The sequence below is a fragment of the Ornithodoros turicata genome, chromosome 3, assembly GCF_037126465.1.
Source record: "Ornithodoros turicata isolate Travis chromosome 3, ASM3712646v1, whole genome shotgun sequence".
NCBI lineage: Eukaryota > Metazoa > Arthropoda > Arachnida > Ixodida > Argasidae > Ornithodoros > Ornithodoros turicata.
The window spans coordinates 76,237,520-76,252,027 of NC_088203.1; the positions used below are offsets into that span (position 1 = coordinate 76,237,520).

At 44.0% G+C, this 14,508-nt stretch overlaps 1 protein-coding gene across 2 annotated transcripts in view; it reads right to left on the reverse strand.

The window, feature by feature from the left end:
* The window catches only part of LOC135388636 (furin-1-like), a 35,689-nt gene extending 23,473 nt beyond the window's left edge, over nt 1-12,216 (reverse strand). Inside the window, exons 1-15 of one of the 2 annotated variants that reach the window (XM_064618299.1) lie at nt 11,773-12,215; nt 8,571-8,675; nt 8,323-8,460; nt 7,765-7,899; nt 7,270-7,340; nt 7,072-7,160; nt 6,823-6,995; nt 6,132-6,347; nt 5,926-6,056; nt 5,522-5,628; nt 5,305-5,422; nt 5,030-5,237; nt 4,416-4,530; nt 4,116-4,249; nt 4,017-4,057 (exon numbers count right to left, since the gene is read on the reverse strand). In XM_064618299.1, coding sequence (XP_064474369.1) covers nt 4,017-4,057; nt 4,116-4,249; nt 4,416-4,530; nt 5,030-5,237; nt 5,305-5,422; nt 5,522-5,628; nt 5,926-6,056; nt 6,132-6,347; nt 6,823-6,995; nt 7,072-7,160; nt 7,270-7,340; nt 7,765-7,899; nt 8,323-8,460; nt 8,571-8,675; nt 11,773-11,973 — 1,982 coding nt within the window. In that variant the 5' untranslated portion in view covers nt 11,974-12,215. Of the gene's footprint in view, nt 1-4,016; nt 4,058-4,115; nt 4,250-4,415; nt 4,531-5,029; nt 5,238-5,304; nt 5,423-5,521; nt 5,629-5,925; nt 6,057-6,131; nt 6,348-6,822; nt 6,996-7,071; nt 7,161-7,269; nt 7,341-7,764; nt 7,900-8,322; nt 8,461-8,570; nt 8,676-11,772 lie in introns of both variants that reach the window. The other variant, XM_064618301.1, reaches the window with a different exon arrangement.
* Between the last annotated feature and the right edge of the window lie 2,292 nt (nt 12,217-14,508).

The following is a 14,508-nucleotide window of genomic DNA, read 5'->3' on the forward strand; positions in this document are numbered from 1 at the left end:
AAGCAACGTGAAGCGACCTTCAGGTGCAGCGGGACGCACCGCGGATTCACCGAAGACAGGACGGGAAGCATTTCCACAAGAAAAGCGTGACAGTAAACCCCTCGTAATGTGCGACATGTTGCAAGAGGAGGCTTCTTGCAAGTGACGAAGGAATGGGCCGTGCACAGTTTACGGCAAGCCGTCATTGGCATGCTGGTGATACCCAGCGGCCTCACAAGCCAGCTGCCACTGCTTGAGGTCAGCTTAAGCAAACCGTTCGAAAGCTATGTCAGGCGGTTGTACAACGAATGGTTGGCAAGAGGAGGGCGCGAAATGACTCCGACAGGGCGGGCGGGTCAAACGCGTGTCGCTGTCCGAGGTCTGCAGATGGGTTTCGGCGGCGTGGGCGGTAGCGCTGTGCGACATGGTCATTCGTACATTCAAGAAGTGTCGACTATGTGACTATTGACGACGACGTCTGCTACACCTCCGATGAAATCGAGGAGGAGTCTTCCGGCGATGAATAAATCTTTTACGTTTTCGTTACAGATGCGTATACGAAGAGGGGAGTCAAGTCCTGTAGATCACATAAACAAAATACAGCAGCCGACACTGAAGATTGGTGTGAAGATCTGGTGAAGATCTTCAGTGTCGGCTTCTGTATTTTGTTTACGTTTTCGTTACCACAAAACTTTTTTTTCCATTTTCATGAATCTTGGAGTGGGGGGGTCGACTTACATTCGGGTAAATACGGTACTAATAAGGAACATGTATTACTGTATTGGCTTAGCATAGGCCATACACACATGTACAGTAAGATGATTGTTACAATGAAACAATGTGCTGTTCTCACGAGGCAAGCTGAAAACCATAAAAACAACTTGCACTTCAAACATCCTATGAAACATGAATAATGAACACCTGTGCTGGTGAAACAGACAGAGTGGAAGTAAAAGGCAATGACATGTTCTGAATGTGATATGGTATGGTGATGAGCACATCTCAGAAGGAAAATGAAGAAGAGAGCACTTGCTCCATTTTCCTTCTGAGATGTGCTCTCTTCTTGCACTGTCAATGCTTTCCGCGTTTGTCGAGTGGGCGAGAAACTGCACGGTTCCACTGTGCTCTCACGCATAATACCATTGTTCCAGACGGTAATGCATAGTTTGGAACAGCCTCACTCCTTAGTGCAGTAAAACCACGATCGTCGACGATGTTGTATAGCAGTGCTCATCACGTGTGTATTTGTTTCCACAATGTTCGTGTTCGGCGCTTCTTCCATTTCGCGCCTCAAAACTTTGTCGCGCGCCGACGCCGAGGCGTGCAAAATCGATCCATGCGGGTCGGGCTTATGGTCATATGCGTCTTGCTATCTGTAACAAGAGTGAATGCAGTTTCACGTGACTTTGCAGCATTATTGTCGTCCTAGGTGGCACTTTTAACATGCGGTCGCACAGTGCCGGAGTTGGAGAACCTATGTCGAAATATCGTCACGTCCCGCTCGTCGATTATGGCCGTTATCACACCGCGACCATGATTCTATTATACATCGCCGACTACCACAAATCGCAACCGAAAAAACGCGTTCGAGACGAGGGTTTTGGCTGTGCATCTAGTGGCACGGTGAACAGCAATGTTCAGCTCAACGCCAACATAATTTAGATATTTAACCCGGAATTGCACCAAACTGTAGGCCTCACACGAATGTTCAGACTTCGTTGGCAATACATTAAAGCCGAGACTGTGCTGACGACGCATGAAGCGCACTGCGGTTTCGCGTTTGGCTGGGACGGACTTTAAACTGGCGGCTGAACACAACTGTGTCCTAATTTCGGTTTCGGTTACCAAACGCGCAGCTACGCATACGCAGATGAGAGTACCTCGAAAGCTCCGCGCGTCGCCTTGCAGCTGTTTTGATATACATGTTCGTCGCTGTCACCGCGACGTACAAATTCCAGCCCGCAAAAGCTTTGTAATAATGCTATGATATTCGAAAAAAAAAAAACGAAAAAAAAAAAAAAAAAAACGACTATTCGAACTTTTACGAATGTTTGAAAGCTTCGAATATCAAATTTTCGAATACGAACTAATTGAATATAGCAAGTATTCGATTTGTATTCGAAATTTCGAATATTCGCACACCTCTAACAGAAGCTAACAGAAGCTAACAGAAGCGCAAATAGAAGCTCAATCCATTTGGTGGCGGATTTGAGTTCTGGAAAGCTCTGGGCGAGGAGGAAACGTCTCCCTACTCGTTTTTTTTTTGTTTCACGTTCACCGTGCTTTTGTTCGGATTCTGTCGGTGCAACAAGAGTCTGATATACAACGTGCGCCTGTCGAGGATGACTTCGTGGAAGTGGGTAACAACGTTGTCGGACGCCGACATTCTGTGCAACGTGTCCTGCCGTGAGCAAGATGGTGAAAGCAAAACTGAAGACGATTTTGCGGAGAGTGTGCAGTGTGAGCGACCAAGTGCGGTCGACGTCGAAGTCGGACTGGACACACTGAAACTCTAATTGTCTCATGGAGACAAGACCGGAAAGGAGTTCCATCACATTCGCTCTACATGGCATGTTTTCAGATGCGCATTTCAAGCACGAGCGACAGCAGACGATCGCAGAAAAGAAACATTCACCGTATTCATTTCTCCACGCATTCTTTAGTTCGACTTTCGGATAATTCGATCCAATTTCGCGTTCGGGTCAGGGTCGAACAGACGATTTCAGAAAATCCCAGTGCTCCTTGAGCACGCGTTGCATCCTGGGAGATTACTGAAATGAACTGTCCTTCACGTTTCGTTTTCGCTGACCTTGACTCCTCGTGGACAATCGGCCAAGAGCGAAGGAACCGAAACAGTTTGGAAACCTTCTCCTCCTTTGTTACAAGCAAGTTCCCATAGTTCAAAGTGGAGCTAAGCTCTCTAGGATATTCTGAACTCGTCTATTCACAGAAGTTTAGCAGTAAACCATGAACATAACAGGAGTAGGCAAGCTAGCTGGTATGTTCTCCTTGTCCCGTGTTTTCCCTCAAACTCGAGGCAATTAACATCTCGTAAACCTAGTTCTAATGTTTTTGCTAGTCACACCAAGTGTGACCAATAGTGTGACTAAGAATAAGAAAAGCTGTTTCAATAAGTCACTTCTGCACAATGCAGGTACTGTTCTCACCAGACGATAGTCAGTAACAGCAATGCACCAAAGGAGCGCCAAGCTGTGAAGGCGTGAGAACCTTTAATTTTCTCGAATCTAAGACGACCCCTGAGATGAGGGTACACGATCTTGGAAAAAAAGTAAACAGAGATTGGGAGGCAGTATAACAGTTGGAAACAATGCACAATACCATTTATTCGTCACCGCTTTCTTCGTTGCTGTTCGTTCTTTGTCGCTATCTGCCCACAGCTCATTGTGTTCAGTTTTAAAAAAAAGCTTTTTAAAACCGCGCATGACAACGTTGTCAAGCACATCGCAATAAGCGTCCAGAATCCACTGCATAGGCGGAAATCTTGATCTCCCCCTGTTGCTTCAGCCATCTTCTGACATTTACTTCAGATACTTGAAACCGCCTTGCCGCCGCTAAATTGTTGCCGCATTCAGTGGCAAAAGTAATAACTTTGTGTTCCAACTTCGAATGCAACAGCGATGATGCCATGACAGTCAGTCCCCATTTGCATCGCTTCGTTCGTTTCGCACAGACTGGCGCTGACACGTGATATCGGCTGCGCTGCGTTATAGGCCTGCTCCGCCTCCCCCCTGACATCATTGTCGCGCAGATATTAGAATACAAGACAACCCCCGACTTCAGACACGGGAGTTTGGGGGGAAAAGGGTAGTCTTAGATTCGAGAGAATACGGTACCTGGTGACATTTATGCACTGGACAAGACCAATATTTCAGAGCAACTTTCCCTGATGACAGTCTGCTCCTATAATTTTTGCACTTTTTGCCACATCCACTGTTAACATTGATTGATATGTATGGAGGTTTTACTCTCAAGGGATCATATACACGTTAGCACCTGCAAAAGATTTTGTTACTTACAAATTCCCAGCGTCGTATTTTCCGTGCTCCGAACACTGACTCTGAAATGATAATGATGCATTTGAAACACCAATTTGCGAAACCTTCGCTACGTCTTACGGTTCCAATTCGATTCTCTACAGCAGAAAGGCGTGCAGTATCTCTGATTATATACGACGCGTGCGGTCGTGGACGCAATTTCACTGGATCGCTTTCGGTGCCGTAGAAGATGAGGTACCACTGCTTCAACTTCCCTACAGAACAAACGAGTGATTTTAATGCACTGCAACACACAATACTGTGCAAGTGTTGCTGAGTAATGAGTAACGAGTAATCAGAATATTCTAGTGTTGTCTTTCCTGTTCCCAAGCACAGGTTGCTTTAGTGTTTTAGTTCTGTATTGTAGTAAGGCTGGTCTACCTGGATATGGAGAACGTCTCTGGCCCTCGCTAGAGATCACTAACTTCCAGGTCCCTGCAGCTGGTTCACCCCAAAAGTGGACAGACATGAAAGGCCAGCTGTCAAAGGTGTCATCCTACAGAAAAATTTTCAATTTTGTCCAGCGCAACAGATGTTGATTAATCGATTGACCGATATGAACGAATTGCAAAACAATATTAAGTCTGACATTGAAACATTAAACGGATGTATGATATTACAATTTCATAAAGTTGTTGAACATCTTGAACACCATCTCGAGCAATGTCGTTTTAGACTCAACAGCCTCCACAGCTTTCCACAACACTCATTAAGAAGCGCCACAGATGATCGATCGGATTTTTTTTTTAAATTTCAATCCGTCGATTGGACAGAAGATTCCCTTTCCACACAGTGTACATCCTGAGAGCAATTCAATTTCACTTGGCAGTGTTTCGCGCGGGGGTTCGTTCCATTAACAGCAGAGTCTGTGGAGATTTTTCGGATGACTTTGTTGCTTTAGCCTAGCAAGCGCTGTCATTGGTCAAACCTTAGGGGCCTTGTATTCTGAACCTACGCACATAAATATAGCGCATCCAAAACGTGTGACATCTCACCTTCAAGTCAAATGATCGTGGAAGGAGTACATGGGATCGAGTACCCCTGGGAGAAACCAAAGTGATGCGAAGGTTTCCTCTTGGCAGGAACTGAAGCGAAACCACCACCTGCACGTGCTCCAAGTAGCGTACCATGTCTCGGCGGCCCGCGCACCCTGTCACGTTCATTGAAACTTCTAGTCGTTCTCCGTAGCGATTTGGAATGATCCTGTAAAAATGATAAGACCCGTTACTGCACTCGCATCAATGCGCTATGAAACTCATAAAATTTCTACCTTTCCACATTGTCTGGAGAAGTCCTACAGATATGTTGCTGGGAAACGGGTGTCCACTGTTCAGCCAAGGCAACCATGCCGTCCGCGTCCATGAGGCCGTAGCCAAACTTGTGGCTCACTGCAAATTGTGACAATTTTACGCTACCCCGATACAGCGCAGATGAAGCACTGGGGGAGAGCTAGACAAGAACGCAGTGAGGAATGCTGCTCCGCGCACCTTTCCTTTTGACTCCATTCACTGCCCAGCCGCTTTCCAGTAAGAGAGGTTCAGGCCTAGATGTCATCACAACAAGATGCTGCATATCTCTCCAGCTCAGTTTTGGGCTGCACGCATTAGAAATGGCATAAGCGAAGGAAACTGTGTCGAGCCTCGATTCTGTTGGCCTTATTATGTACACAGTGGCGTTATAATGAGGCATCAATCGATGAAACAATGGACGTAGTACAGTGCTGGACAAAAGTTCACGAAACACGGTCCTTCCCTCCGCACGGACGCGCGAGTCCACTTCCATCCACCGCCAGGGTGTTGACGAGGAAGGGAATGGTGGCTCTCACATGTTTAGTAATCATTTTACGCAGCACTGTACGAGGCAAGACAATACACAAATAGTTGACACTCACTTTGCTTCGAGTGCAAGTGCACAGATCCCCGCTGCAAGTGGAGCTGATGCTGACGTGCCCGTATGGGACTGTGTGCATAAGGAGTCCGCGTTTGATTTGAGCTTGAAGGATAAGTCCATGTCTACCGTGACCTGGGAAAGATGTGCTAGAGGGTCAAGCAAGCTGTACATGGAGACATAAAAGCCATTAAAGTTTCAGCAACTCACCACATTCGCATCTTTCCCGGGAGCTCCACTGCTGTAAGTAGTCGCCAGAGTTGAAGAGCACTCCTCTAGGTACCATGGCTTAGAACCATGCTGAGTTGCACTGCTAATTGAGAGTGTGTATATAGAGTTTGTGTAACCGTCACAGTTGCAGCTGTCATTGAAGCGTCCTCCGTTCCCCGAAGCCCAGACAAAGATCGACCCCAAGCCACGTCTTCCCTAAATAGAGAGAATAAATGGAGATACATCCTGTTTACTACAATGATCTATGTGGTGCCTTCGGACCTTAAAAAATATATATGTTACAAAGTTTGTTCCCTGTGGAGTTTATTTTCATTATAATTACGTACTTGAAAAAAAGAAAAAATACTCACTGGACGGTGGACATACCAAAGCAAAGTGCCAAATCAGAGGAAGACTCACAAACAATAGCTATAATTACAGTGACAGGTTCAGATTAGCCAAATATGTTCTGTATTCTTTCCTCCACATGTTATGTTGTTGGTGGGACACAGGTTTGTTTCAAGCTCAGGTGTATTTTTTCCCCGTCCACCCTTTTCTCAGAAATGCGTAAGGACGCTAACGTTAGGCGCCAGGACTGATGTCCCATTCACCTACAAGACTGTGGATGATGTTCCTGGTTTCGTTTGTACCGTTCCTGTCAGTGTGGTCTGTTGTACGTTCTAATGGATACCTTGGTAATTCCCTGGTAGAAGGCTTGCCTTGCAAGCTTTCCTGGACCATCCACTGTCTTGCCATCATCTTCTGGACCCCACGACGCACTATAGATGGCTATGTAATGAGGGTTTAAACTGAGAGCACGTGCTTCCACTTCGTCTGTCACTGTCCCATCGAGCATCCTCACACCTGTGGGTGAACTCTCAGTATTAGCTCCCGCTGCTTCGCATGAACTGTAGAATACCAACAGAACAAAAGGTACTACCTCCAATGCTAGCATTGTAGGCCACTCCAACACCACAGTAGTCATTTAAAGCTGTTGCTGCAACTTCACCAGCACAACGTGTACCGTGCCTAGTACACAGAATTTTACAATCAGGAACAGTATGCGAAGCATGTGGTAATTATGCTGGTAGTCAGTGAAACTTTAGAAAAGTACACAAATTACAGGAAGGTTGATTACTTATTATCGTTGTTGTCCTGAGGCATGGGGTCATCGTCTTGATCATTGATGTCTGTACTGGCCAATGGATCCTGGTATGATCGCAATGAACAACAAAGATTTTACAAAACCTTTGGAAAATGTTTGGTCTACAACTTTGAACGTCACATTATGATGTATTCCGTGAATTTTTAATAGATAAAACCAATATGTGCCTTCATCTTTCAAGATGGAAGTATCTAATGTTTAAAGGCAATTAGGCTGATGAACATGAACAATAACTCTGAAAGACATCACCTATGCATTGCCGGGACAAATGCTTGTGCACCTTCATTCAATTTCGGTCACAGAATTTCAAAATAATAACGTGAAAAATTTAAGTACCTTTGGGGCAGTACTTTCTCATAGCATTTAATTGTCATGTTATCACGTTAAGGCTCATGTGTATTAATAGAGATACTATTTCGATTAAAACTTTCTGCGAGCACAGTGCCAAGGTTAACGTGTCAGACTTACATAATTCTGCAACAAGTCAGGGTGATTTGTCTGGATTCCGTCATCCAAGATAGTCACAACAACACCTTTACCAGTGTAGCCTCGTTCCCATGCAGGCGCTACGTTCATATCGTGACCACCAGATGCACCTCCGTTCTGTAATACAAGAGTGTATGTGTGTTTCGGAGTGTTTCTCTCTGTCTCCACCCCATGTAAATGTCTATGTAGTACATCTTTAAAAAAAATAAAATAAAATAAAGTCAATCAAATCAAGCATTTTCAATAATTATTGTTTGAACAAGCGACTGCTTCAGTTATGACTACGCTTTTTCCATTCCTTTTTCTCTGGGCATCTGCTTGCCAATGTGCTATTATGTAATTGAAATGTTTTGCTGTCATTTTTATGGTGGTTCCTAATATGCTATTTATTCTACACAGGTTATTTCTTGTATAGCTAAAGAAGACTCTTAAATGCCACAATTCACATTTTTTGTCGGGAGATTTAAACTCTTCAGGCTTGCTTCTCCAGAGGTAAAGATGCACTAATACATAATGAGTTCGCAGTAAGAACCCACTCACCAAGTACCACTGCTTCTCGTATAAAGGATCGGAAAAAATTCTGTAGGAACGGTGGAATTGTTCTTGAAAGGACGTGTCGTCTAAGCTCATGTCTCTCTTCACCCTCCTTTTGACCACCTGCTGTTCCACCCAATGTACCTGAAAGGCAGCTCTATTACTAATGATTCTTGACAACTGTGTACACAACTTGTCTTTCGGCATCGCTCGTACCGTACAAATAAATAAATGTAATACAAGGGTGCCCTTACCCCTGCCTCATTTTCCAATCGTGAGTGGTGGTCTTGGCTGTGTTCCGTAGAACGTTTGTTGATACCATGATGCTCCAGTAAATAGAAGCCCTCTAGTGTCCCAATCTGTAATCAGAATTTTAGGAAGTAAATCAGTAGAACCTGCTTCCTTATTCTTCACTGACATAGGCTGGGCTCTGAAGGGCAGAGCACACTAAAAATGTTAGCTCTGGTCAGCTTCAATGGTATAGATGCTCTGCCAAAATTAAAAAGCAAGAAATAGGTTTCACGTCTTTGAAAGAAAATGCTACACCAGACAACAACTCTACCGCAAAAGCTGGTCCCTTATATTTTATTCTACTTTAACACTAATATTCCCGGGTTCGCGAGACACTCAGTACATGTTTTTCAAGGCACTATAGTAGTATAATATCCTCTTTGTGATACATACGATGACCATGAATCTGACTGGTTACGACTGCTTATATGATTTCATGGCTGTATATGGACTCCATAATGAAAAAAAGAATGACTGCACATGGACTTAATTTCCATGTGAGACATTCACTACTGTAGGTAGCCCCACATCTTGCAGTTTAAGTATGGAAACAGAACACATTTGTGTGCAACAAAATGGAATGGGCTTCTGAGTGCTGCTCTACATGCTCATCTGACTGTAAAACAAGAAAATTAACGACAGATATATTATGGTAAAAGGAGTTAATGTCAAATTACAAGATATAAAACATGATGACATTTTTACAAATGAATGTGTAATGTATTGACAACACTATGCACAACAATGCTGTTCCATACACAATTCCTGGAGGTCAACTGATATCAGCGTTCGCTCATTAATCAATCGACTCGTTCCTCACATTCAGCCATAAAGGGATCCCTGATCCACCGACAAAATCCTGACAAACGACAGTGGACAACTGATGGATAAGTGATACAAAATCATTGTAGCAATTTTTATTGCCCCTCTTGGTTCCAAATGTTGACGCAATCCAATAGATGTACAATCAGTGATGAGCAGTACTTGAAGTACCAAGTACTCAAGTAGTACTTTCAGTACATTTCTGTGTACTTGTACTTTACTTTAATTACATTTTAAGTCATGTACTTTGTACCATACTTAAAGTACTTTTTTCTGAGTACTTTCTCATCAAGTACTCAAGTACCCAAATTTGGACTCCAGACAAAAAATCACAAAAGAGTATCAAAAATGCACCCTCCTAAAAGCGCTAAAATGACAACAAGAAAACAAAAACACACAGATAGCACTATCTATGTGTTTTTGTCTTCTTGCCGTCATTTTAGCGCTCTTAGTGGGATGCAGTACCAAGAGTCCCAGTCTGACATTTTACCGAAAAGGATTTTTGTGCTGTTAAAGAGCATATTTGTTGAAGCAAATTTATTGTTGAAAGGCTTGAAATGTTGAAGAAGTATCAAGGCTTCTATGATTATGTAAAACGTATGGAATGCAGAGACACGCACACATTATGACACAACAACCGGCAGTACAATGACTTGGTCATTTGTCATTTCAGTCCTCCCAATGCAGGCTTCTATGCTTTTTTTTATATTGTTTCCTTCATTGACAATTAATAACCATTTTATATCACAATGTGTGGTTGCATTACATGATGAATACTCTGAAAGACACACATGATTTCATTTTCACATTTTACGTTTTTTTAAATTGGTCACATGGATTACATTGCTGCAGATCACAGTCATATAAAAATGATGCCTTACATTGTGCATCACCTTTTTTTACTTTCTTCATATTCTTTTTTAAACATGTTGTATTTCAAAAAGCAGCATGGAATGCCAGAAATATATAATCTTCGTTAGCTTGTACTTTTTTTCCCCTGACATTTCCTAGCCTGTTATAGCAGAAGATTAGTACCGGAACACCACACTAGGCGGGTGATCGTGGATCAGTCAGGGTATAATACATAATCACAGCCCAGCTGACTGATTACCTCTCTACATGTAACTGCAAATTATGTCACCTGATTAAGTTCATATTCACGGGTTAGCACTTAACCTAGGACTTTATGGCTTTAGAGCATTTGTCAAGAATGCTCACTAAAGTTTTGCCAAAAAAGCAAAAAAACAGATACTAAACAGTGAAATGCAAAGTGATACAAATTAAATTCACAATGTACTTGATGAATACTTGAAGTACTTTGCCTAGTACTTTGTACTTTACTTGAAGTGCATTTGGAATTGGGTACTTTGTACCGTACTTGAAGTACTAATGACGCAAGGTACTTGGTACTTAAGTATAAATTTGAGGTACTTTGCCCATCACTGTGTACAATATTTATCACACTTTTTTCTCTTGGGATGGCCTGTGTTCCGGTGGGCTGCCTTAAAAGCTGAAGCCAGCATAACAAAAAGGAACGAATGAGGATGTTTAAGCTGTGTAAGTTATCCCCAGGCATCTTCACGTCTAACGCGCACTGAATGACACAATTACGTGAGTCCATCGCCGCAACTCTTATGTCAAAAGCGCCGTAATTTTGCCCAGCGGGACATAGCTGAGCGATCCCCCCCACAGGGCTAATGACAGACATTAGGTCATTGTGCACTTTTCCAGCTGCTGACACTGCCTGCAGCTGAGAAGCTGTCACAAGTGGAAAACGCGTTTTGAAATACTGCTGACGACTGTTCGCTCAAATGTCAAGCGACGGCAATTTGGCATAATCGAACTCAAGTGTGCGGTTCCGTTGATTCCGCTGGTTTTGTAGCGTTTCCTGCGGTTCGTGCTATCGTCCAGCTTCCTACTTCAAAGATAACAACGAAGTCGAGAGTCCGACAAGGAGCTGGTCTGTGAAGGTCTAGGAACTACGTAATCGTTTGCCACGAAAATGCTGAAGAACGTCAGCCTGATGGACGAGTAATTATGCATGGCGTATCGGGGCCTTGAATAGATACTTGACGCGTTTGGATTGCTTCAGAATGCGACAAATCATCGTTCGTTGATTACACCCTCTAGTTGAAGACGATTTCCGCATTTTGAGCTGTCTGTGTTATCGTTGACGTACCCAATTTTCCAATAAATAACATCACTGGAATGCAAGCAAGCAGCGCGGGCATCTGTACCTATTGCACTTACAGGCATGCGGAACATGACAACACATCCAGGTCATGCCAACCATGCTCCGAAAACAAGTCTATGAATTTACAAAATAAAAAAGTTGGGGTTTACCTGTCCTCGGTTGGTGAAACCATGTTTCCGAGCAATCTCGTCAGCTCTACAGTCACCACCTTCAACATGAACTGCAAACTGGTTCGTGAAGGTAGGTTTTTCACCTGAAGTCCTCGTGGTGCTCAGAAACAACAGTAATAACACACAATCTCCCCATAAACGTGTCCGGAGTCGGCACACAACAGTCTTGTACCAAGGCATCGTTTGGAGATGCTGGTCGCAGCAAGCGAGCTGTCCTTACAAGAGACTTCCAAGCCGACGTTCAAGTAGATGCTGGTTTTTCGTTAGTTATAATTTTGCGCCGACTGTGCCGAAACATGAATTACGGTCGGTATGTATGATACACGCTTCTACCTGAGCATTGGCACAGCCCTAAGCCACCACAACACACGGACACAAGCAACAGAAATTTTTGATGCAACGATGCAACACTGGCGATCGTGGCGGCCCCTGCCGATAGTGAAGTTCGTCTGCTCTGTTTGCCGCGCTTTTCAAGTATACGCGTGCTTTTGTCGCTGTTTTCTGCGTAAAGCAGCCGCACAAAGTATTTATAATTAACGACACACGCATGTTTCCCGTACAGCATCATTCGGCACTCATTTGTTTCCTGGATGGATGGATTGTTGGGGCACCCCTCCTCATTCACTGCTTAGAGGATGTGATCGACTACTAGCAATTTAAAAACAAAAAGTTTTAAAAGATTTAAACCAAAAGTTGGCAACAATGCATCAGGTCACTGGTACAATGCTGGACAAAACTTTACGGAACACGCTCCAACGCATTCCTTCCTTACAGTGACACGCTAGCAGCGAATGGTACTATACGGACCTGCAAACCGGTGGCTGGGTTACCTAGGAACATGTCTGTAAGTCCGCACAGTCCCATTGGCTGCTAGCGTGTCACTCTGAGGAAGGAATGTTCCGACTCATGTTCCGTAAACTTTTGTCCAGCACTGTACATTACGCAGGCTTGGCACTATGTGTTCCGTAAAAAAAAAAGCACGGCGACAAGACATAAACGTGCCCCTCGTGTGGTGTTCTCTACGTAGCAACGGTCGAAACGAAATACTGCTTAGGTCACCTCATGTGTGTAGGGGTTCACCCCCCTGCTCTGGGAGCTGTATGTCTGGATTGGTCGTGCAGGAACACAAACCTCACATGGATGCTTGAGAGTTCGTGACCCCTCTCCTTCAGACACACTCAGAATAATTAAAGCAAGTACACCGCCTGCTTTTAATTATTTGTGTCGCATTTATTCACCCAGCAGTGCAGCACACGTGCATTTTGCAAAGAGGGATGCAGTGAATGTTTGTTAAATTAAACCTGCACGCCGTCGTTCTTAAGCGACATGATAGGAGAAGATGCAAGAATACAGAAAACGATCCACTGATGATCTCTTAGGCGTGAAAAATAAAGGAAGACGCGCAGGGCGTGAAGATAATTTAAGAGGGCGTCCGCGGTGTCCCAGCACAATAGAAAGCAGACGACACAGAACGCATCAGAGGAGGCGAGACAACTGGGTCACTGCAATTGTGATTGGGCGTCGTCGTCCCTTCTTTTTCTGAAGAGCTTAATCATTATGTGGTGGTATCATAAGTGTTGTAGGTGCATATATTTTATTTCTGACATTGAAAAACACGATAAGGCGATCGCCCTGTTTCTTTGAAGTGGGTGACATCACATTGCTAAGCTTCGGTTTGATAACTACACTTATCGTCATAGCTCGGCGTTTTGGGCCACGGAACTCGCGATCACAGTCATCTGATAAGGCGTGAGCTCAGCCGCAGGCTACGAACTCACGTGAAGGTCGACATGGTGTATCGCTGTGCTCGATCATGCCACATATTAGCGCGCCCACCAGATACATCACACCTGTATCCAGAGAAGTGTGATGTTATCTGGTGAGTGCGCTAATACGTGTCATGATTCAGCTCAGCAATACGCCACGTCCACCTTCACGTGAGTTCGTAGCCTGCGGCTGAGCTCACACTTTATCAGATGATTGTGATCGCGAGCTCTGTGGCCCAAAACGCCGAGCTATGCTTATCGTATCGTTTTCCTAATTTCCTTCTGGTGTACTAAAACTCCCTATTTTCTCTTCCAAACCGAATAAGTTCGAATACTAGTCACTCGTAAGCCCAAGAACGCCAAAGGAGAGGGTATAAAACGAAGTGAGTGGTGCTTCATACCAACATCCCTATGCAAATAGTATAAATGCTATATGTCCTTATGTATGTTCTATATCTCTTCGGTTATACAAAAAAAATATTTATACTGTGTTCGCTTCGTATTCACTTGGGAAATAATACTATGTATTTGCACAGCCCTAAAGCACTGCAAAAAAAACAAGAACGCGGTAGCTCTGAAGGTCCTCTACCGAGGACGCAGATCCGCCTGTAAAAGTCTGTATAGGAAAGCTTATTTGTATGCAGTTCAAGAGCGCCATGCTACGCCATTCAGGGGAAGCCCATTTGATCGCGTTTACGTTTATAAGAGATTCTACGAAATTCCGCTTTCAGCATGCCGTATGAAGTAGAGTGCACTTTCGTGAAACGCATTGCGCATTCATACAACATTTGAAAGTGCCTTCGATGGACAAAAGGGTCACGCGGTAAGGCGCTTCGGCTGTATCAAAGTTAATCAAAAGAGAGAGAACTTCGTAGAATGAATACGAGAAGCGGACGATAATATCTACGGGCAGTCGTATCCATTCCTGATCCTGTCAGGTCCACTATCG